At 46.5% G+C, this 21,162-nt stretch overlaps 1 protein-coding gene across 3 annotated transcripts; it reads right to left on the bottom strand.

The window, feature by feature from the left end:
* On the bottom strand, nt 1-20,960 carry ANKRD16 (ankyrin repeat domain 16). Of its 3 annotated transcripts, XM_060279237.1 has the most exons (8): nt 20,879-20,960; nt 17,784-18,197; nt 13,971-14,191; nt 11,221-11,263; nt 9,233-9,341; nt 7,208-7,369; nt 3,637-3,715; nt 1-1,753 (listed from the first exon to the last, which is right to left on the bottom strand). In XM_060279237.1, exons 2-8 carry the CDS (start codon nt 18,095-18,097, stop codon nt 1,578-1,580), a joined length of 1,104 nt encoding a protein of 367 aa, XP_060135220.1. In that variant the 5' UTR covers nt 18,098-18,197; nt 20,879-20,960; the 3' UTR covers nt 1-1,577. The 3 variants fall into 3 exon arrangements, with proteins under 3 accessions (XP_060135220.1, XP_034984440.1, XP_034984441.1); XM_035128549.2 differs by having other exon boundaries at nt 1,640-3,715; nt 20,340-20,960; XM_035128550.2 differs by having other exon boundaries at nt 1,640-3,715.
* Nucleotides 20,961-21,162: the final 202 nt, after the last annotated feature.

Here is a 21,162-nt window from a genome sequence, read left to right as displayed (position 1 = left end):
ACTTTTGCACCCCCCAAAAAAATCTCCAAAACTTTGGTTAGCAGCTCCCCCCAAAAGCTCAACAACTCTGGGCACTTTGTGATAAATAAGGGGTTTTTGGTTTGGTTAAATAATTAGTTTTTGGTTTATTAAATACAGTTATATACATATTACAATTATACATTTTTGTTATTTAAACTATAAATATCATGAAGTTATGGTTTTTTCTCGAAGTGACACACTACCCGAGTTATGCTCGGTTTTTGGGCGAATTTTGACGCACCAAGCTCAAAAGGTTGCCCATCACTGGTTTAGAGGATATGGGCGATTTCTGCATTGGGGGAAACAAAGACCAACATAGCTGCGATGCCCGGGCATGAATGGTCTTATTTACTTGAAATCACAGAACTGTAGAATTCGAAGACAACTAGTCCACTCCCTGCAATGCAGGAATCACAGCTAAATAAACCTTTAACATATGGCAATCCGACCGGTGTTTGAAAACCTGCAGTGAAGAAGAGAGCACCTTTTGTCAAATCCTATTCCGCTGTCAAACAGCTTTTTAAAAGGGTGCGGATGATACTGAGATAGATGGGCCAATGGTCTGATTTAGATTCTGATACACTTATACAAAGGGATGAGAATGTCTCAACCTGCAGCCCAAAGCAACCGAGAATGGGCGCGAGGGATGTAAGGAGAGACTGATTTCTGTTCCGACTTGCATCCATCGCATATGGCGTCGCTTCTCTTCCACTGCGGTTCAGCTTCCGACAAAAATAAATAAATTATACATTTTTGTTATTTAAACTATAAGTATCATGAAGTTATGGTTTTTTCTCGAAGTGACACACTACCCGAGTTATGCTCGGTTTTTGGGCAAATTTTGACGCACCAAGCTCAAAAGGTTGCCCATCACTGGTTTAGAGGATATGGGCGATTTCTGCATTGGGGGAAACAAAGACCAACATAGCTGCGATGCCCGGGCATGAATGGTCTTATTTACTTGAAATCACAGAACTGTAGAATTCGAAGACAACTAGTCCACTCCCTGCAATGCAGGAATCACAGCTAAATAAACCTTTAACATATGGCAATCCGACCGGTGTTTGAAAACCTGCAGTGAAGAAGAGAGCACCTTTTGTCAAATCCTATTCCGCTGTCAAACAGCTTTTTAAAAGGGTGCGGATGATACTGAGATAGATGGGCCAATGGTCTGATTTAGATTCTGATACACTTATACAAAGGGATGAGAATGTCTCAACCTGCAGCCCAAAGCAACCGAGAATGGGCGCGAGGGATGTAAGGAGAGACTGATTTCTGTTCCGACTTGCATCCATCGCATATGGCGTCGCTTCTCTTCCACTGCGGTTCAGCTTCCGACAAAAATAAATATATAAAGCATCATTTGTGGATTAAAAACAGCAAACAGCAACAGGGCTGGTTTTCTTTCTGCACAAGTAAGCGGCCACTGGCAATTTCCGTCTCTGCGTCAGAATCCTCCAGCATCTACTCATGGGAGCTTCACTGATCTCGATTCCAAAGCCAAGGGGCCACTGCAAAGAAGGCCCTGCTTGTAGTCCCGGTGGAGGCGACTTCCGTTACTGATGGACAGGGCAAGACGGCACTGGGATTTTGTCAAAAATTTGGAGGAGGGCTGGCTTCTTCGCAAGCTGCCGTGCATGCGTTCCGGTACTGTCAGGGGAGTCCCGCAACCCCGCCTGCAGGAGAATTTGCACACATGCAGCATGCTGGCCTGAGCATGCCAGGTGCAGGGCTGTGGGAAGAGAAGAAGCAGACTTAAAATCGTAAGGGAATTGCCAGGAAGGGGTTGGTGGCCAGCCGCTGATGGCATGGCTTCTTCCTCGCTTAGCTGCCTGCGTTTACAGTTGATTAAGTTTCAGTTGATTAAGCTGCATGAGTGTTCAATGGGAAGCCAGTTAGGTATCGTGGTTAAAGCGTTGGTGAGACCAGGGTTCAAGTCCCCACTCAGCCAGGAAACTTACTGGGTGACCTTTGGCCAGCCGCTGCCTCTCAGCATAGCCTACCTCACAGGGTTGTTGCAGGGAAGAAACGAGGAGGCGGAGAACCACGTACAGTCATACCTCGGGTTAAGTACGCTTCAGTTTGAGTACTTTCAGTTTAAGTACTCCGCGGACCCGGAAGTGTTTACTTCCGGCTTCTGCCATGCGCGCATGCGCAGAAGTGCTCTATCGGCGTTTTGCACATGCGCGCTATCGCCACCTGGATTAAGTACTTTTCGGAACCAATTAAGTACTTAACCCAAGGTACCACTGTACACCACCTTGAGCTCCTTGGAAGAAAAGGGTGGGATATAAAATGCAATAAATAAATAAAATAAAGCAGAAATCGCCTTCTTGACCACTGGACCCATCCAATCACTATTGGTCCTGTCTTTAAAGGCAGGGGAAGCCCCTAACTCACGGAGGGTTTGAGACACAGCAGCTACCCTCACCTGGTTTAGCTGGCCACTCAAAGCCATTTCCCAGTTTTGTGGCCACTGTTGCATGCTGACAGCTTCACACACACACACACAATTTTTATTAAATTTTCTGTTTTACAATTTAGAATACTCATTTAAACACCCTTAAAATATCAATGACCCCTTCTTCTCTTCCATGGTTCATTTTGCATATCACAAATCCTTGCATATTTTACAAAAACTAAACCATTCAGTACTCCATTATTACATCCATCGAAACTTATTTGCACTGTTGAATTTATCTTAACGCTGCCAACGTTTTCAAGTGTACACAATTCCCCCCAATATATTCAATAAACATTTTCCAATCTTCTCTAAACGTATGTTCTTCGTGTTCTCTTATTCTATATGTTAAGTCTGCAAGCTGTGCATATTCCGTCAGCTTCAGTTTCCATTCTTCTTTAGTTGGGACCTCCCTTGTTTTCCATTTGGGGGCTAACAGAACACGGGCCGCAGTAGTGGCATACAGTGGTACCTCGGTTTGCAAACACAATCCGTTCCGTGGAGGCATTCGCTCGCCGAAGGCATGCTTCTGCGCGAGCTGCGCAGATCGCGTCTGCACATCCGATGCCTCGTAAACGGAGGTTTCCATAAACGGAGGTAGTCGTAAACCAGGCATCCCCAAATTGCGGCCCTCCAGATGTTTTGGCCTACAACTCCCATGATCCCGAGCTAACAGGAAAAGTGGTCAGGGAAGATGGGAATTGTAGTCCAAAACATCTGGAGGGCCGAAGTTTGGGGGTGCCTGTCGTAAACCGAGGTTCCACTGTACATAAATAACCTTTATTAACACCTGGGAATTTCCGTCTGAATTATCCCCAACAAAAAGAGCGCTCTCTCTTTTTTTTTAAAGTACTTTTAAACATTTTTTTCAATTCATTATGGATCATTCCCCAATACTCTTTTACCCTTTTACAGGTCCACCACATATAAAAGAACTTTCCCTCCGCCTCATTGCATGTTGACTGCTTCCAGGAGGCACAGGTGAGAGCTAAGTGTAAGGTGGGGCCCAAAGGTGGACAAACGACCCCAGAAGGCGCCTGTCATGTCCCCCATCAGAGCTAGTACCCCTCCCCTAATACACCATCCACCCCACTGGTAGCCTGATCGTGCCAATGCCCGGCGTAATCCCAATACAAAGCGTGAAAGGGTCTTACCGGAACGATTTTTCCCATCCTTTGCATTTAGATCAGCGCCAAGCAACAGGAGAGTCTCGATTGTCCCTGCGTGTCCTTCCTGCATGGTCAGTGAAGAGACACACCTTTCACACTCAGCAAAAAACAAACAGAACCAGAACCTTTCTCTAGGCCAGGGATCTGCAAACCTGTGGCTATCCTGATATTACTGGACTCCAGCTTCCATCATCCTCGACCATTGGCCATGTGCTGGCAGCTGAAGAGGTGCTGAGAGAATTAAGTCTCGTGAAGATAAAAGGCTGGCTTCCTAGCTGTGTACAGTGGACGCTCAGGTTGCAAACGTGATCCATGCGGGACACACGTCTGTGACCCCGCACGCGCGGGTCGTGATTCGGCGCTTCTGCGTATGCCCAAAGCACCGAAACCCTGAAGTAACCTGTTCCGGTACTTTTGGGTTCGGCATGGTGCACAACCTGAAGCGTCTGTAACCCGAGGTGTGGCACTAAATCTAATGCACTTTTGCTCAGCTAGCCAGCATCGCTCTTTCTAATGGCAGGCTCAGGGGCTGAGCGCTGGGCAGCCAGAATGGAGCCAGTGACATACAAGAGGCGGGGGATTGGAATGAGCAGAGAATTCCCTAGTTTTAAAGGAGCGAAACAATAGAGCATCTTTGTGCAGGGAGAGGAGGGCAGAATGGAATAAAGCTGGTGTGGAGGAACTTATATTATTATTATTATTATTATTAGTACAGTAGTAGTATTTACAGTGGAACCTCGGTTTATGAACACCTCGGTTTACGAATTTTCGGTTTACGAACGCCGCGGACCCATCTGGAACGGATTAATTCACTTTCCATTACTTTCAATGGGAAAGTTTTTAAAATTTAAATCAGATTTCTTTTTATTTAAATTGGATTTTTAAAATAAAATGCTTTTTTTGGGGAAAAATCTTTCTCAAGATAGTTTTCTATTTAAGTTGCGTTATAGACCAAAGGCTATTTATCAGGAAATAAGGATTTGTTTTAAGTTTTTCATGTGTGCTGAAACTCAGTATGTTTGTTTGTTTTTTTAATTAAAAAAAAAAGTTTAACCACATCCAGTAACAAACATGGATACATATGCCATAATGTTACTGTTTTAGTTAAATAAATTGTTTAAATTGTTATTACGGAAATGATTGTTTTTCTCCTTCCAATGAAGTACAGTGGAACCTCGGTTTATGAACACCTCGGTTTATGAACTTTCGGTTTACGAACGCCGCGGACCCATCTGGAACGGATTAATTCACTTTCCATTACTTTCAATGGGAAAGTTTGCTTCAGTTTATGAACGCTTCAGTTTATGAACAGACTTCTGGAACCAATTGTGTTCATAAACCGAGGTACCACTGTATTAAATTTGTAGGCCACCCTTCATTTGCAGTTCTCAGGGTGGTTCACAGCCTAAAAATGCATTATGAAAACACAAAGGACATGATTAAAAACAAGAACAAAAAAATACAAACTCCAGATGGCCTCCAGATGTTGCTAACCACAACTCCCATCATCCCTGCCCATTAACACCTGGAGGGCTCCATCAGTAAAGCATGAGACTCTTGAATCTCAAGGCCGCGGGTTCGAACCTCATGTGGGGCAAAAGAGTCCTGCATTGCAGAGAGGGTTGGGCTAGATGACCATTGGCAGTCCCTTCCAACGCTACGATTCTATGCCATTCCGTGCAACAGCATTGCACAGATGCGGGACACTGTTTCAAAGGAGAAACAAGGGCAAGCGGGATATACCCTGTTTCTCATAAAATAAGACGTACCTATAAAATAAGCCAGGGCAGGATTTTCATGCGTTGAAAAAAATATAAGACATACCCCGTAAATAAGCCGTAGTGCTAGGCGCAGTTCTGGAGGGCGCCAAGGAAGAGGCCTGTCGGGTTGGGGCCCGGAACCGGATGCTGCCACTGCTGCAGCCCCGCCAAAACACCCAGCAGCGCGCGCCACGTGGAGCTCCGAGCCAGCGGGACCCAGCAGCACGCCCCACTGAAGCGCCGACAATGCGCCCAGCAGCGCCACGCAGAGCGCCCCGAGCCAGCGGGACCCAGCAGTGCTCTGTAGCACTTTGAATCCGCCTCCTCATCCTGCTGCGGCTCGGGGTGCTCTGCGTGGCGCTGCTGGGCGCTTTGTCGGCGCTTCAGTTGGGTCCCGCTGGCTCGGGGCTCCACGTGGTGCGCGCTGCTGGGCACTTTGTTGGTGCTTCAGCAGCAGCAGCCAGCTCCGGGCGCTGAGCCGCGGCAGGAAGAGGAGGATGCTTGCCAGGTTGGCGCCGCATGGAGCGAGTCCGCCGAGTGACCTGAGCCAGTGGGACCCTGCTGCTGAAGCGCCGACAAAGTGCCCAGCAGCGCTGCGTGGAGCGCCCTGGGCCTCCGGGAGCCAGCAGGAGGAGGAAGGAGGACGCCCCTAGCAACGCCGGCCATGGCAGGAGGAGTACCATACAGTACTTACCAGTAATAAAAAAAATAAGACACCCAAAAAAAATAAGCCATAGGCTTATTTTCTGGAGTACGATAAATATGAGACAGTGTCTTATTTTAGGAGGAACACAGTAAAACGGAAGAATGTTATAAAGAGGTGTGGGATAATAGCTATTAATGATAAATGAACATGTGCCATTAAGGTAAGACGGGGAATGTGCAGGAGAAAGGATTTTGGGGAGATAATGGAGGGTGTATTTTTTTTAAAAAAATTGAAGATTTCTTAGTATACAAAAATTCATGCATTGTCTCTTTTAGAATTTGTACTGTTAAAACGGAAATGGGTGAAACCATCGCAAGAGGTGTTGAAATTTTGGGAGGCTGGATAGTCGCAATGGAATGGTCTCAGTGGTGGGGTGCACATTTTTATTCTTATTTATTTATGATCATTACTTTGTCAAAATAAATTTAAAAATAAATAAATAAAACTTTAAAAAAAAGAAAAAGAAAGGGGAAGCAGAGCGGAACACAAGAAGTCTTGGTTTGTTTTTAAAAAAACGCTTCGTGCATCCGTGTCTAATTTTTCCCCTTTCTAAAAATTTATTTATTGGTATGTGACTCTCTTTCTGTACATCTACCAAAGAATAAAATACAATAGATAAAGGAGGAGATTGGCAAAATAAATTACTGAACGATGCCGGGAAATTATTACAAAAAAAGGCAACCGTTCAGTTCATATGTTTAAAGCTTTGTGTATAGATTCTTGCGTTGGTATAACATTTAAAAGTCACGTGTAATAAGATGAAGGTTTAACAAAATTGGATTGTTAGGTATATAAGGTTTTATGGACGTGCATGAACAAGTATATTATAATGGAACCAAGAGGGGGAGTGGAGGGAAGTTGACGCCCCAAAAAATTATGGTTTAATTTGGTTATGATTTCCCCCCCCCCCCGTGTTTTTTCTTTTCATTTTGTCATTTTTGGAAAATCAATAAAATGTTATCAAAAAACAAAAAAACAAAGAATAAAATAAAATAGGGGGAAAAGGAGAGACATCTCTCTGGAGACCAGCCTTCGAAGGCACAGTAGCCGCCCCCTCAGTGAAAACTCCCAAGGAGAAAAACAAACTGACCTTGGCAGCGTAATGCAAGGCTGTGAGCTGCAGCGAAGTGGCTCTGGCATTGACGTCAACGCCGAGATCTGAAACAAGGAACCGGAGGGCGGGATCCTGCGCTGTGACCGCGGCTTGGTGCAGAGGCTGAGCGCCGAGTGCGTCCCGGGCAGTGTAGCAAGTCTAAGGGTGTGAAAAAGGCAAAGTCTTGGGTGAGAATCCCGCCTAACCCTCTGGAGTCACAACCTGCCAGAATCACAGGCCATCTCCGCGCCAGATGTTTAAAGCAGGGGGTCAGCAAACTTTTTCAGCAGGGGGCCGGTCCACTGTTCCTCAGACCTTGTGGGGGGCCGGACTATATTTCAAAAAATAATAATGAACAAATTCCTATGCCCCACAAATAACCTAGAGATGCATTTTAAATAAAAGCACACATTCTACTCCTGTAAAAACACATAGATTCCCAGACCGTTTGCGAGCCGGATTTAGAAGGTGATTGGGCCGGATCCAGCACCATTGGGCCGGATCCAGCACCGGATCCAGCACTTAGTTTGCCTACCCATGGTTTAAAGCAGGCACCCCCAAACTTTGGCCCTCCAGATGTTTTGGACTACAATTTTCATCATCCCTGACCACTGGTCCTGTTAGCTAGGGATCATGGGAGTTGTTAGCTAGGGATCATGGGAGTTGTAGGCCAAAACATCTGGAGGGCTGCAGTTTGGGGGTGCCTGGTTTAAAGCATTGCTTTCCTGTTTTAAACAGATTCTCCCCCCAAAGGATCCTGTTTGCCAGATAGAGGGACTTCTCGGTAGTGGCGCCCGCTCTGTGGAACGCCCTCCCATCAGATGTCAAGGAAATAAGCAGCTATCCTATTTTTAAAAGACATCTGAAGGCAGCCCTGTTCAGGGAAGTTTTTACTATTTAATGCTGTATTGTTTTTATCACTTGATTGGGAGCTGCCCAGAGTGGCTGGGGAAGCTCAGCCAGATGGGCGGGGTATAAATAAAAATATTATTATTATTATTATTATTATTATTATTATTATTATTATTTATTCATCAAGAAGGATACTGACAAACTGGAACGTGTCCAGAGAAGGGCAACCAAAATGGTCAAAGGCCTGGAAACAATGCCTTATGAGGAACGGCTTAGGGAGCTGGGTATGTTTAGCCTGGAGAAGAGAAGGTTAAGGGGTGATATGATAGCCATGTTCAAATATATGAAAGGATGTCATATGGAGGAGGGAGATTGTTTTCTGCTGCTCCAGAGAAGCGGACACGGAGCAATGGATTCAAACTACAAGAAAGAAGATTCCACCTAAACATTAGGAAGAACTTCCTGACAGTAAGAGCTGTTCGACAGTGGAATTTGCTACCAAGGAGTGTGGTGGAGTCTCCTTCTTTGGAGGTCTTTAAGCAGAGGCTTGACAGGCATATGTCAAGAATGCTTTGATGGTGTTTCCTGCTTGGCAGGGGGTTGGACTGGATGGCCCTTGTGGTCTCTTCCAACTATGATTCTATTATTAGGGTGCTGAGAGTTGTTAGGAGATGCCTCTCCCAAGGCTACAATTCCCACAGTGCGTTATAACAGTCCATTCCTCTTTACAGGGAATTTTGGAATTTTTACTTCTAGGAGGGAGATCGGGGGTCTCCTAACAGCTCTCAGAGAGCTTAAACTGCAGCTGTGTCGGCAAAGCGTTGATGGGAGTTGTAGTCCAAAATAGATGGAAGGCGCCAGGTTGGGGGAGAGCCGTTCTGAGAAGTCACACCTTCGGTTGATGCAGACAGTGCTTTTTTTCTTTAAAAATGTTTAGGGGTACTCTCATTTTCCTACTCATATTGAAATACTGCCCCTCAATGAGGCCAAACTTAGATTCACAAAATGTTTAGGGGTATGTGTACCCCTGCGTACCCCCCCCCCGAAAAAAGCACTGGATATAGAGCCACAAAACAAACCTTGATAGCAGATAAAAGAAATCAAGATGCATTCGCCTCATCCAACTCTTTTGCATTTTTAGGACACAACACCCACACCGTTTGCACGTACCTTATGTTTCTCTAGAAGCAGCTGCGCGATGCCAAGGTGGCCGTGTTGTATCGCGTCCATAAAAGGTGTGACGCCACATTTGTCCCTGCTGTCGGGTCGATAGTGGCACCTTAGGATTAAGCACAAGAAAGACAAGCTAGAGCAGTGGTTCCGGAAGGCATTGTTCCCTAGTGGGGGCCGGGGGATTACCTGGGGGTGGTATCACACGCAAAGCAGAGGCGGAGAAAGGTGGGTGCGGTTGGGGCAGTCCGCCCCAGGTGCCATCCTGGGGTGTGTGTGTTTGACATCGCCACACTGCCCCCCCTGCCGCCGCTCGCCGCTGGCGGCGTCCCCTGGGTGCCGCAGGTGCGCACCCCCCCGGGAGTCTCATGGCAGCGGACACACCCTTCAGGACGTGCACAGCGGCCAGAACACCAGGGGTGTGAGCGGCTAGAAGAAGAAGAAGAGTTTGGATTTGATATCCCGCTTTATCACTACCCGAAGGAGTCTCAAAGCGGCTAACGTTCTCCTTTCCCTTCCTCCTCCCCAGCAAACACTCTGTGAGGTGGGTGGGGCTGAGAGACTTCAGAGAAGTGTGACTAGCCCAAGGTCACCCAGCAGCTGCAGGTGGAGGAGCGGAGATGCAAACCTGGTTCACTGCTCTTAAACACTACACCACAACCCGCCCCCCAGGTGAATGCTGCTCCGGGTGCCAGAGCACCTAGTTCCGCCTCTGACACAAAGGAGTGTGCAAATGAGTATCAGACTGTGAAAAGCTGGAATCCCTGGACCAGGCTGGTTAATTTTGTTGAATTAATTCAACTAAATAGTTTCAGTTGGGTTTTGAGTAAACGTGCAATTAATTGTCACTGTTTTGAATTTTATCGTGTTATTATCTTTCTTGTTGTTGTTTAGTCGTGTCCAACTCTTTGTGACCCCATGGACCAGAGCACGCCAGGCACTCCTGTCTTGCACTGCCTCCCGCAGTTTGGTCAGACTCATGTTCGTAGCTTCGAGAACACTGTCCAACCATCTCGTCCTCTGTCGTCCCCTTCTCCTAGTGCCCTCCATCTTTCCCAACATCAGGGTCTTTCCCAGAGAGTCTTCTCTTCTCATGAGGTGGCCAAAGTCTTGGAGCCTCAGCTTCACGATATATCTTTCTTAGTGGAATATATATATATATATCTATATCTATATCTAGATCTAGATATATATATGGGGTTTTATAGGTTGTTTTTTAATAGGGTAGGCACTGGGGATGAGTTTGTGGAAGTAAGGGGCCAGTGGCCCGAAAAGGTTTGGGAACCTTGGGGCTAGAGCAAAGTAAAGGACTAACCCAGAGAATTGGAGGGGATTTTTGGGGTGTGTGTGCAATTTATTCTTTAATCTGCTGCACAACCATATGGAAATTCAGGGTAAAACAATAAAAAATCATATCCAATTAATTTAAAAAAAACAAAGACAAAACCTAGCTCAAAATTCAGTTTAAAACTGAGAAGTGCTGGCTCTCAATTTTTTGGGTGTAGTGGGGGCTCACATTTTTTGGACCTGAGGACCACATACAATCTTGGCCAGCCCCAGCATGCAAGATTCAGTTGTCCTTGTATTTTTCTACCTCTTAAACAGCCACCAAAAGGGCCAGGAGCCTTCCTGCTAAAAATCAGGTGGCAACCCTGTGCTCCCGTCTCACTCCTTTGTTTGTTTGTTTGTTTGTTTGTCACAAGGACCTGAGAAGAGCCTGCTGGATCAGGCCAAAGGAGGCCCATCTAAGTCCAGGCTCCTGTTCTCAAAGTGGCCAACAAGATGCCGAGTTCGAATCCCCCCTCGGCCATGAAGCTCACTGGGTGACCCTGTGCCAGTTGCCATCTCTTAGCCTAACCTACCTTGCAGGGTTGCTGAGAGGATGAAATGAGAACCATCTACTACACCTTGAGCTCCTTGGAAAAAAATGGCCATTATAGCAATAAAACAAATATTTTTCCTATGGGAAAGACAGGAAGTCTGCTTACCGTTCAAGGAGCATTTTCACTACCTCCAGGCGTCCATGCATTGCTGTGTGACAAAGAGGGGATTTATCAAAGTTGGGTTTGACGATAGATACCAGACTTCCCCAACCTGGTGACCTCCAGATGTTTTTAGACTATGATTCCCATCACCCTTGGCTAGTAAATCTTCCCTTACTATTTTTGGTCACATATTAAAATCCCCATTAGGGTGATGACTTTTTCATTTTTTCTCTCAAAAATTATTTCCTGTAGCACAAGTGGATGAACTTTTGCCTATTAATGACTAAAATGAGGTATATTCCATTGAAATATTTAAAAAGGTTACGCACAAACCGTTTTTAACATTTTTGCATGCCGTTTTACCATTTCATAAAATTGTATTAACAATTCTATATATATTTCGTATCAACTTTGGACACAACACCACATACCACAATGGGGAGTGTTCTTAGCCACATAGGGTATACAAATGTCACACCTGCGCAAGGTAAAAGCCCCTTTTTGGGACCTCAAAACTCAGCCAGCAGACCCTGCCGGACATGCTGGGGAAAGAACCTACAGGAGAGGTAGCAAAACATCGTCCTCTAGCGGCGTCTATACTGTTACTGCAGCTAAAAAAGCTTCCTTCTGTGTTTGATGATGATGATATAATGTTGTATATATGTGACTCTAAAGCAGGGGTCAGCAAACTTTTTCAGCAGGGGGCCGGTCCACTGCCCCTCAGACCTTGTGGGGGACCGGACTATATTTTGAAGGGAAAAAAATGAACAAATTCTTATGCCCCACAAATAACCCAAAGATGCATTTTAAATAAAAGGACACATTCTACTCATGTAAAAAACACCAGGCGGGCCCCACAAGAACCAGAGATGCATTTTAAATAAAAGGACACATTCTATTCATGTAAAAACATGCTGATTCTCGGACTGTCCGCGGGCTGGATTTAGAAGGCGATTGGGCCGCATGCGGCCCCCAGGCCTTAGTTTGGGGACCCCTACTCTAAAGCTTGGGTTCAATTTTATAGTGACTTCAAAAATGGTAAAAAAACTGATGAATAAAATTTTTTAAATCATTTTGTGCGTGATTTTTTTAAATCAAATCTCTTTGAAAGTAAGATTTTATCTAATCTTTAAGGAAAGCTCATCAAATTATGATACAGGGAAATGAGGTTGTAAACAAGTCATCACCCTAATCCCCATAGTTGATATTTGGGCTTTTTTGCCCAGCCGGAACTTGCCGGAATTCAGTTCTGGCACCTCCCAGGTGGGCGCCTTTGCCATCGTAAGAGAACAAGAGAACAAGGTTCATGGCGAGTTCCGGTACCTCTTTTTATAGAAAAATCGCACTGGTTGATATTAGTATCTACAGAGGAGCCTTGGCTCTCGAACTTAAACCCTTCGACTCCCGAAACCGTTTGAAAACCAAGGCACGGCTTCTGATTGGCTGCAAGAGCTTCCTGCACTCAAACAGAAGGATGTTTGTCTTCCAAAAAACGTTTGAAAACTGGAATACTTACTTCTGGGTTTCTGGCATTCAGGAGCAGATTTGTTTGTCAACTAAGCTGTTCAAGAACCAAGGTTCCACTGTATTTGTCAAGGACCTCTGTAGACAGTCAGTTATCTGGAGATAACCTCTGTACTCACCTCCAGCCTCCGATTTTGCCACACACTAAAAGGAAAAGTGAGCAGAAGATGTCGAAGTGAGCAGAGTCCACAATACAGAAGTCTAATGCCTTGCCGGTCGAATGTTTTGGCTCCCGAACGTCGCAAACCCGGAAGGGAGTGTTCTTTAGAACCTAAGTCCGTCGCAGCTTCCGATTGGCTGCAGGAACTTCCTGCAGCCAATCGGAAGCCGAGCCTTGGTTCCCGAACGTTTTGGAAGTCGAGCGGACTTCCGGAATGGATTCCGTTTGACTTCCAAGGTACAACCGTACAGTGGCACCTTGGTTCTCAAACGCCTTGGTACTCAAACAACTTGGAACCCAAACACTGCACACCCAGAAGTAAGTGTTCCGGTTTGCGGACATTTTCCAGAAGCAGAACGTGCTCTGAGTGTTGTGCTTCCATTTTGAATGTTACGCTGAGGTCTGTCTGCTTCTGCTATTTTTGCTGTTTCGACTGGGGAGGGCGGGGTATAAACAAAATTTATTTATTTATTTATTATTAATTATTATTATTATTATTATGTGTTTTTGTGGCTTTTTTGTTTAGTTTTTGTGACTGTGTGGAACCCAGTTCAGCTACTGATTGATTGATTGTGTGTGTGACTGCAGTACATAGTTTATTGCTTTCATTTTGTGGACCAATGGTCTCGTTAGATAGTAAAATTCATGTTAAACTGCTGTTTTAGGGGTTGTTTTTCAAAGTCTGGAAGGGATTAATCCATTTTGCATTACTTTCTATGGGAAGCCGCGCCTTGGTTTCCGAACCTTTTGGAAGTCGAATGGACTTCCGGAATGGATTCCGTTCGACTTCCGAGGTGCGACTGTATCTTGCAAGTTTTGGACTTTCTGGGGACTCCAGATCATCCCCTGCCAGATCCTATTTGGAAGAGGAGTAACCCGGTTGGAGCACGACAGGGGTCAGCAGTTCCCAATCAAAAGCTTCTGATAATACAACTAGGGAAAGACCAAGGGCTTTTGCTATCTTTTGACCTCAAATGGTGGGATTACAGTCCCACGGAAACAGACACCCTCCGCTTATGGCCAAGGTGACGCATCAACTGTACGCCTGCAAGCGGACACCATAACTCACCTGCTGTGTGTAGGGGAGTCCTCTTGATTTTGCTTTCCGTGTCCCAAATGGTTGGAGAGACATCCAGGAGGTACCGGATGACCTCAGGATCCCCCTCTCGGCTGGCAATATGGAAACAGCTCCAGCCATCTTTGTTCTTCAATAATGGATTTGCTCCGTGGTCGATGAGATCCTGAATGACTTCTAGATTCCTTCTGGTACAAGCCATCATGAGGGGAGTCCTAAAAGTCCAGGACAGGGACAGGAGGGAGACACAATTTATTATCAAAGACAGAAACACCCCCTCCCCCAATTCATAGGAGAGAGCATTCACTATTCTAGAGCCAGCCTTGGCGCCAGTCAGTAAAAGATTTTAAATCCAGGAGGCGGTTGGAGGATGGATGGCGGCTAACAGATTGAGGTTGAATCCTGACAAGACAGAAGTACTGTTTTTGGGGGACGGGTGTGGGGGACTCCCTGGTCCTGAATGGGGCAACTGTGCCCCTGAAGGACCAGGTGCGCAGCCTGGGAGTCATTTTGGACTCACAGCTGTCCATGGAGGCGCAGGTCAATTCTGTGTCCAGGGCAGCTGTCTACCAGCTCCATCTGGTACGCAGGCTGAGATCCTACCTGCCCACGGACTGTCTTGCCAGAGTGGTGCATGCTCTAGTTATCTCTCGCTTGGACTACTGCAATGTGCTCTACGTGGGGCTACCTTTGAAGGTGACCTGGAAACTGCAATTAATCCAGAATGGGACAGCTAGACTGGTGACTGGGAGTGGTCACCGAAACCATATAACACCATTCCTGAAAGACCTACATTGGCTCCTAGTACATTTCTGAGTACAATGCAAAGTGTTGGTGCTGATCTTTAAAGCCCTAAAAGGCCTCGGCCCAGTATACCTGAAGGAGCATCTCCACCCCCATCGTCTTGCCCGGACACTGAGGTCCAGCTCTGAGGGCCTTCTGGCAGTTCCCTTGCCTGCGAGAAGTGAGGTTACAGGGAACCAGGCAGAGGGCCTTCTCGGTGGTGGCGCCTACCCTGTGGAATGATGTCAAGGAAATAAACAACTATCTGACTTTTAGAAGACATCTCAAGACAGTCCTGTTTAAGGAAGTTTTTAATGTTTGAAGTTTTATTCTGTTTTTAATGTTCTGTTGAAAGCTGCCCAGAGTGCCTGGGTATAAATAATAGAATTCATTATTATTATTATTATTATTATTATTATTATTATTATTATTATCATCCTGAGGAGTCTGGGAAATCAAGTCACACACAAACATCTAGTCTGGCTGTTACTTGTCTTTTTTAAGTAGTCAACAAAACACCTGGGAGATTAGCAGCTTTCAGGAAGGCTGCCCTAAGAAGACAAAGCCCCAAAGAATGCTTAGTGGGCACAAAATGCTGATTGGCTGCTAAGGGCAGTGGAATAGAGCAGTGTTTCTCAACCAGTGTGCCTCCAGATGTTTTGGGACTACAACTCCCATCATCCCTAGCTAGCAAGACCAGTGGTCAGAAATGATGGGAGTTGTAGTCCCAAAACATCTGGAGGCACACTGGTTGAGAAACACTGGAATAGAGATTCCAGGAAAAGAGCATGTCTGGCTGGTTGGGACCCTGAACAGGAGCATTCAACACTGCACCCTTTTTCATCCTGGAAAAAAGTGACAAGTTTGGTGCTGCAGTTAGGATCTGCCCAGGGCCCGTTGTTGTTCAATGTCTTTATAAACAGCTTGGATAAAGGAATATGAGGGATGTGTGTCAAATCTGTGGATGACACGAACCTGGGAGGGGCAGATGACAGAATCGGGTTTCAAAACGACAGTGACAAGATTGGAAAACTGGGGCCTAGCTAACAACATGGATTTCAATAGGGACAAATGTCAGGTTCTGCACTTAGGCAGGAAGAACCAGGTCCACAAATATAAGCTAGACTGGTGACTGGGAGTGGTCACCGAAACCATATAACACCATTCCTGAAAGACCTACATTGGCTCCTAGTACATTTCTGAGTACAATGCAAAGTGTTGGTGCTGATCTTTAAAGCCCTAAAAGGCCTCGGCCCAGTATACCTGAAGGAGCATCTCCACCCCCATCGTCTTGCCCGGACACTGAGGTCCAGCTCTGAGGGCCTTCTGGCAGTTCCCTTGCCTGCGAGAAGTGAGGTTACAGGGAACCAGGCAGAGGGCCTTCTCGGTGGTGGCGCCTACCCTGTGGAATGATGTCAAGGAAATAAACAACTATCTGACTTTTAGAAGACATCTCAAGACAGTCCTGTTTAAGGAAGTTTTTAATGTTTGAAGTTTTATTCTGTTTTTAATGTTCTGTTGAAAGCTGCCCAGAGTGCCTGGGTATAAATAATAGAATTCATTATTATTATTATTATTATTATTATTATTATTATTATTATTATTATCATCCTGAGGAGTCTGGGAAATCAAGTCACACACAAACATCTAGTCTGGCTGTTACTTGTCTTTTTTAAGTAGTCAACAAAACACCTGGGAGATTAGCAGCTTTCAGGAAGGCTGCCCTAAGAAGACAAAGCCCCAAAGAATGCTTAGTGGGCACAAAATGCTGATTGGCTGCTAAGGGCAGTGGAATAGAGCAGTGTTTCTCAACCAGTGTGCCTCCAGATGTTTTGGGACTACAACTCCCATCATCCCTAGCTAGCAAGACCAGTGGTCAGAAATGATGGGAGTTGTAGTCCCAAAACATCTGGAGGCACACTGGTTGAGAAACACTGGAATAGAGATTCCAGGAAAAGAGCATGTCTGGCTGGTTGGGACCCTGAACAGGAGCATTCAACACTGCACCCTTTTTCATCCTGGAAAAAAGTGACAAGTTTGGTGCTGCAGTTAGGATCTGCCCAGGGCCCGTTGTTGTTCAATGTCTTTATAAACAGCTTGGATAAAGGAATATGAGGGATGTGTGTCAAATCTGTGGATGACACGAACCTGGGAGGGGCAGATGACAGAATCGGGTTTCAAAACGACAGTGACAAGATTGGAAAACTGGGGCCTAGCTAACAACATGGATTTCAATAGGGACAAATGTCAGGTTCTGCACTTAGGCAGGAAGAACCAGGTCCACAAATATAAGATGAATTGCCAGTAGCACATGTGAAAGGATCTAGGGGTCTTAGTGGACCACAAGTGTAATATGAGTCCAAAGTGTGATGCAGCCGCAAAAGAGAGGCTAATGCTATTCAGGGCTCCACTAACAGAAGTCTAGTGTCCAGATCAAGGAAAGTAATAGTACCACTCTATTCTGCCTTGGTCAGACCACACCTGGAATACTGTGTCCAATTTTGGGCACCGCAATTTAAGAAGGATGTTGAGAAGCTCGAACATGTGCAAAGGAGAGCAACCAAGATGATCGGGGGCCTGGAAACCAAGCCTGATGAGGAACGGTTGAGGGAGTTGGGTATATTTAGCTTGGAGAAGTGGAGACGGGACTCTCCTTCCTTGGAGGTTGGATGGCCATCTGTCATGGATGCGTTAGTTGAGATTCCTGCATTGCAGGGGGTTAGACTAGAATTTCAATAATAATAATAATAATAATAATAATAATAATAATAATAATAATAATAATAATTTATTATTTATACCCCGCCCATCTGGCCGGGTTCCCCCAGCCACTCTGGACAGCTTCCAACAAAATATTAAAATACAGAAATCCATCAAATATTAAAAGCTTCTCTAAACAATGTTCCTTCCAACTCTACGATTCAATGTTCCTTCCAACTCTACGATTTTGTTGCCAATGCTAAATACGACCCAAGTTACAACCAAAGACCCCACCCTCCGCAAAAAAATCTGACGGCAACATACCAGTCTGCTTTCTTCAAGCAATCGACAGTAGCTCCTTTGTTCAGCAGGTACAAGACACAGTCCCTATGACCCATGGAGGCTGCTTCGTGGAGGGGTCGCTTGTAATCGCTGTTAAACACTTCGATGTCCATTTCTAAGGTCTCGACCAAGTAAGTGAGGATCATCAGCTGACCGTGCCGGGCTGCGTAGTGGAGCAGGGTGTCGGCTGACTTCCCATAATGCCTCTTCTTCACATCCCAAACATTTGCAACCTCTTCTTTCAGAAGGATGAGCTTCCCTTCCTTCACCAACCTAGGAAGGTTGCCTTCAGCCATTGCTGGAAGCGGATGCGAAAACTACAGCTCCAAGTAAGAATCTGGAGTCGGGAAAGACATGGCAAAGCTCTACGTCTCCATGGTGTTTTCGCCCCGTGGCCTAAAAACAGGAAGCAAGGGGGGGAAATCATAAGAGAGGCTCCACCTGTTGAGTCAAGTGTCTACCTGTTACTTCAGTTGTTGAAAAAGGGAAATAAGTATTTCCCCAATTACCCCCTCCAAACTCAGCAACAGAGCATGTGCTTTGCAGGATAGGTACAGTAAAGGGTAAAGGGACCCCTGACCATTAGGTCCAGTCGTGTCTGACTCTGGGGTTGCGGCGCTCATCTCGCGTTATTGGCCGAGGGAGCCGGCGTACAGCTTCCAGGTCATGTGGCCAGCATGACAAAGCCGCTTCTGGCGAACCAGAGCAGCGCACGGAAACGCCGTTTACCTTCCCGCTTGAAGCGGTACCTATTTATCTACTTGCATTTTGATGTGCTTTCGAACTGCTAGGTTGGCAGGAGCTGGGACCGAGCAACGGGAGCTCACCCCGTCACGGGGATTCGAACCGCCGACCTTCGGATCGGCAAGCCCTAGGCTCTGTGGTTTAACCCACAGCGCCACCCGTGTCCCTTTGCTTTGCAGGATAGAAAGCTGTCAATTCTAGGTTTGTCCCCATCCTCCTCCCTGCCGAGTTCTGCAAGAGGGGCTCACAAGACAGCTCAGTTGGTAGACTCTTAAGCTCAGGGCTGGGGTTTGCTGGGCAAAAAGTTCCTATACTGCAGAGGGTTGGACTAGACGAGCCTTTCAACTCTCCAATTCTATGAGTCTATGAATACCAAGGCTACGGAAGGTGCCAGCCAGAGCCACCCTCTGAGAAGGTTGGATGCGAGGCATCAGGGGGTTTGGGCTGGGTGTTCATCAGTATGCGGATGATACCCAGCTCTACCTCTCTTTCAAACCAGAACTGGTGAAGGTCCTGTGTGAGTGCCTGGAGGCGGTTGGAGGTTGGATGGCGGCTAACAGATTGAGGTTGAATCCTGACAAGACAGAAGTACTGATTTGGGGGGACAGGGGGAGGGTGGGTGTGGGGGACTCCCTGGTCCTGAATGGGGCAACTGTGCCCCTGAAGGACCAGGTGTGCAGCCTGGGAGTCATTTTGGACTCACAGCTCTCCATGGAGGTGCAGGTCATTTCTGTGTCCAGGGCAGCTGTCTATCAGCTCCATCTGGTACGCAGGCTGAGACCCTACCTGCCTGCAGACTGTCTCGGCCAGAGTGGTGCATGCTCTAGTTATCTTCCGCTTGGACTACTGCAATGCGCTCTACATGGGGCTACCTTTGAAGGTGACCCGGAAACTACAACTAATCCAGAATGCGGCAGCTAGACTGGTGACTGGGAGCGGCCGCCGAGACCACATAACACCGGTCCTGAAAGATCTACATTGGCTCCCAGTACGTTTCCGAGCACAGTTCAAAGTGTTGGTGCTGACCTTTAAAGCCCTAAACGGCCTCGGCCCAGTATACCTGAAGGAGCGTCTCCACCCCCATCGTTCTGCCTGGACACTGAGGTCCAGCACCGAGGGCCTTCTGGCGGTTCCCTCGTTGCAAGAAGCCAAGTTACAGGGAACCAGGCAGAGGGCTTTCTCGGTAGTGGCGCCTGCCCTGTGGAACACCCTCCCATAAAGTGTCAAAGAGAAAAACAGCTACCAGATTTTTAGAAGACATCTGAAGGCAGCCCTGTTTAGGGAGGCTTTTAATCTTTAATCGATTATTTTATTCTTCTGTTGGAAGCCGCCCAGAGTGGCTGGGGAAACCCAGCCAGATGGGCGGGGTATAAATAATAAATTATATTATTATTATTATTATTATTATAATATGTGGGGCAGTGGGCTGTGTGCCCTAATAGGGCAGCATAGGCTGCAGCGGGATGAGGGAGACGACAGGGCTTCTGCACCTTTAATAGCTTGCTACCCTCTTTTTTATAGCTATTAAAGGTGCAGAAGCCCTGTCTTCTCTTCTGCATCTGGCTACCCTCTGAGTTGCACTCTTACAACTACCTGGCTTTATAAAGACACTCCACCACCCCAGAATCCTTCTCAACAGCTGATAGATTGATTTGATCCAGTATCATTTCTACGCCGCTTTTCATTCAAACGAATCACAAAGGGGTTTACAAACGCTTAACTATCATAACACGATGACACAAACAGGCTTATCCAGGGAGCGTAAAAATCACTGACGATCCTGGCGAACGTTACCTGTGTCACAGATTGTTGTGTAGCCAAAACAGCACCACCTGCACACAAGAAAGGACTTCTCAGCAGGTTTGGGGGAACCCTTAAAGTTTGCAAGAGGACTTGGGAGCAGGAGCGAGTGGCAATGCCAGCGGGCACAAAATGCGCATTGACTCTTGGGTGTCAGAAAACGGAAAGGGGTATCCTGGATGATAAGCGGAAACCCTGCAGAGGAGCAAGGCGCAACTTGTCCCCTGTTGCAACATTTTGTTGCGGTTCCCATTTGCAAATATTTGCACGTTCATGTTGTCCTCCTGCCAACAGTGTTGGGGTGTGTGCGTGTGTGATTTATAGAAGAAAAGGGGGAGGGGACACAGCGGAGAAAAAGCCCAAAGCACAAACATGCAAGTTGAGGAATAAATTACGACGATATTCAGAACACAGAACTGCCAGAAGCGAACCACCATTGGGAAAAGAAAACACGACATAATATTTAAAAGCGACAAGGTATTAGAAGCCTGCTTGAATACAAATGCCGCCTGCCTGGGGGGAAATCGGCATACCTGCTTCATTTAACTCCTTAAAGCCGATCAATGCGCAAGGGATCCCTACGCGCTTCCACCACTCTTGCCCCGCACATGGAGGACTGTCCACGGGAACCGGAAGTGAAAGCTACGCGGACCTCTTGGCTGATGCTATGATCTCTTTGATTGGAAGGAAGGAAGGAAGCAAAGAGGAACTTACGTCAGCAAACTCCGGGCAACGTGTCCGCTCGTGCCCCCGGAGCCCTTGGCAACGGCTCGGCCGAACCCGGAAGAGCCCGCGATCAGGCGAGCTCTATGGCTCG

This window comes from Zootoca vivipara, chromosome 10, assembly GCF_963506605.1.
Source record: "Zootoca vivipara chromosome 10, rZooViv1.1, whole genome shotgun sequence".
In the NCBI taxonomy this organism is placed as follows: domain Eukaryota; kingdom Metazoa; phylum Chordata; class Lepidosauria; order Squamata; family Lacertidae; genus Zootoca; species Zootoca vivipara.
The sequence above is the reverse complement of the archived record's forward strand: the minus strand, read 5'-3'. Positions and strand labels throughout refer to the sequence as shown.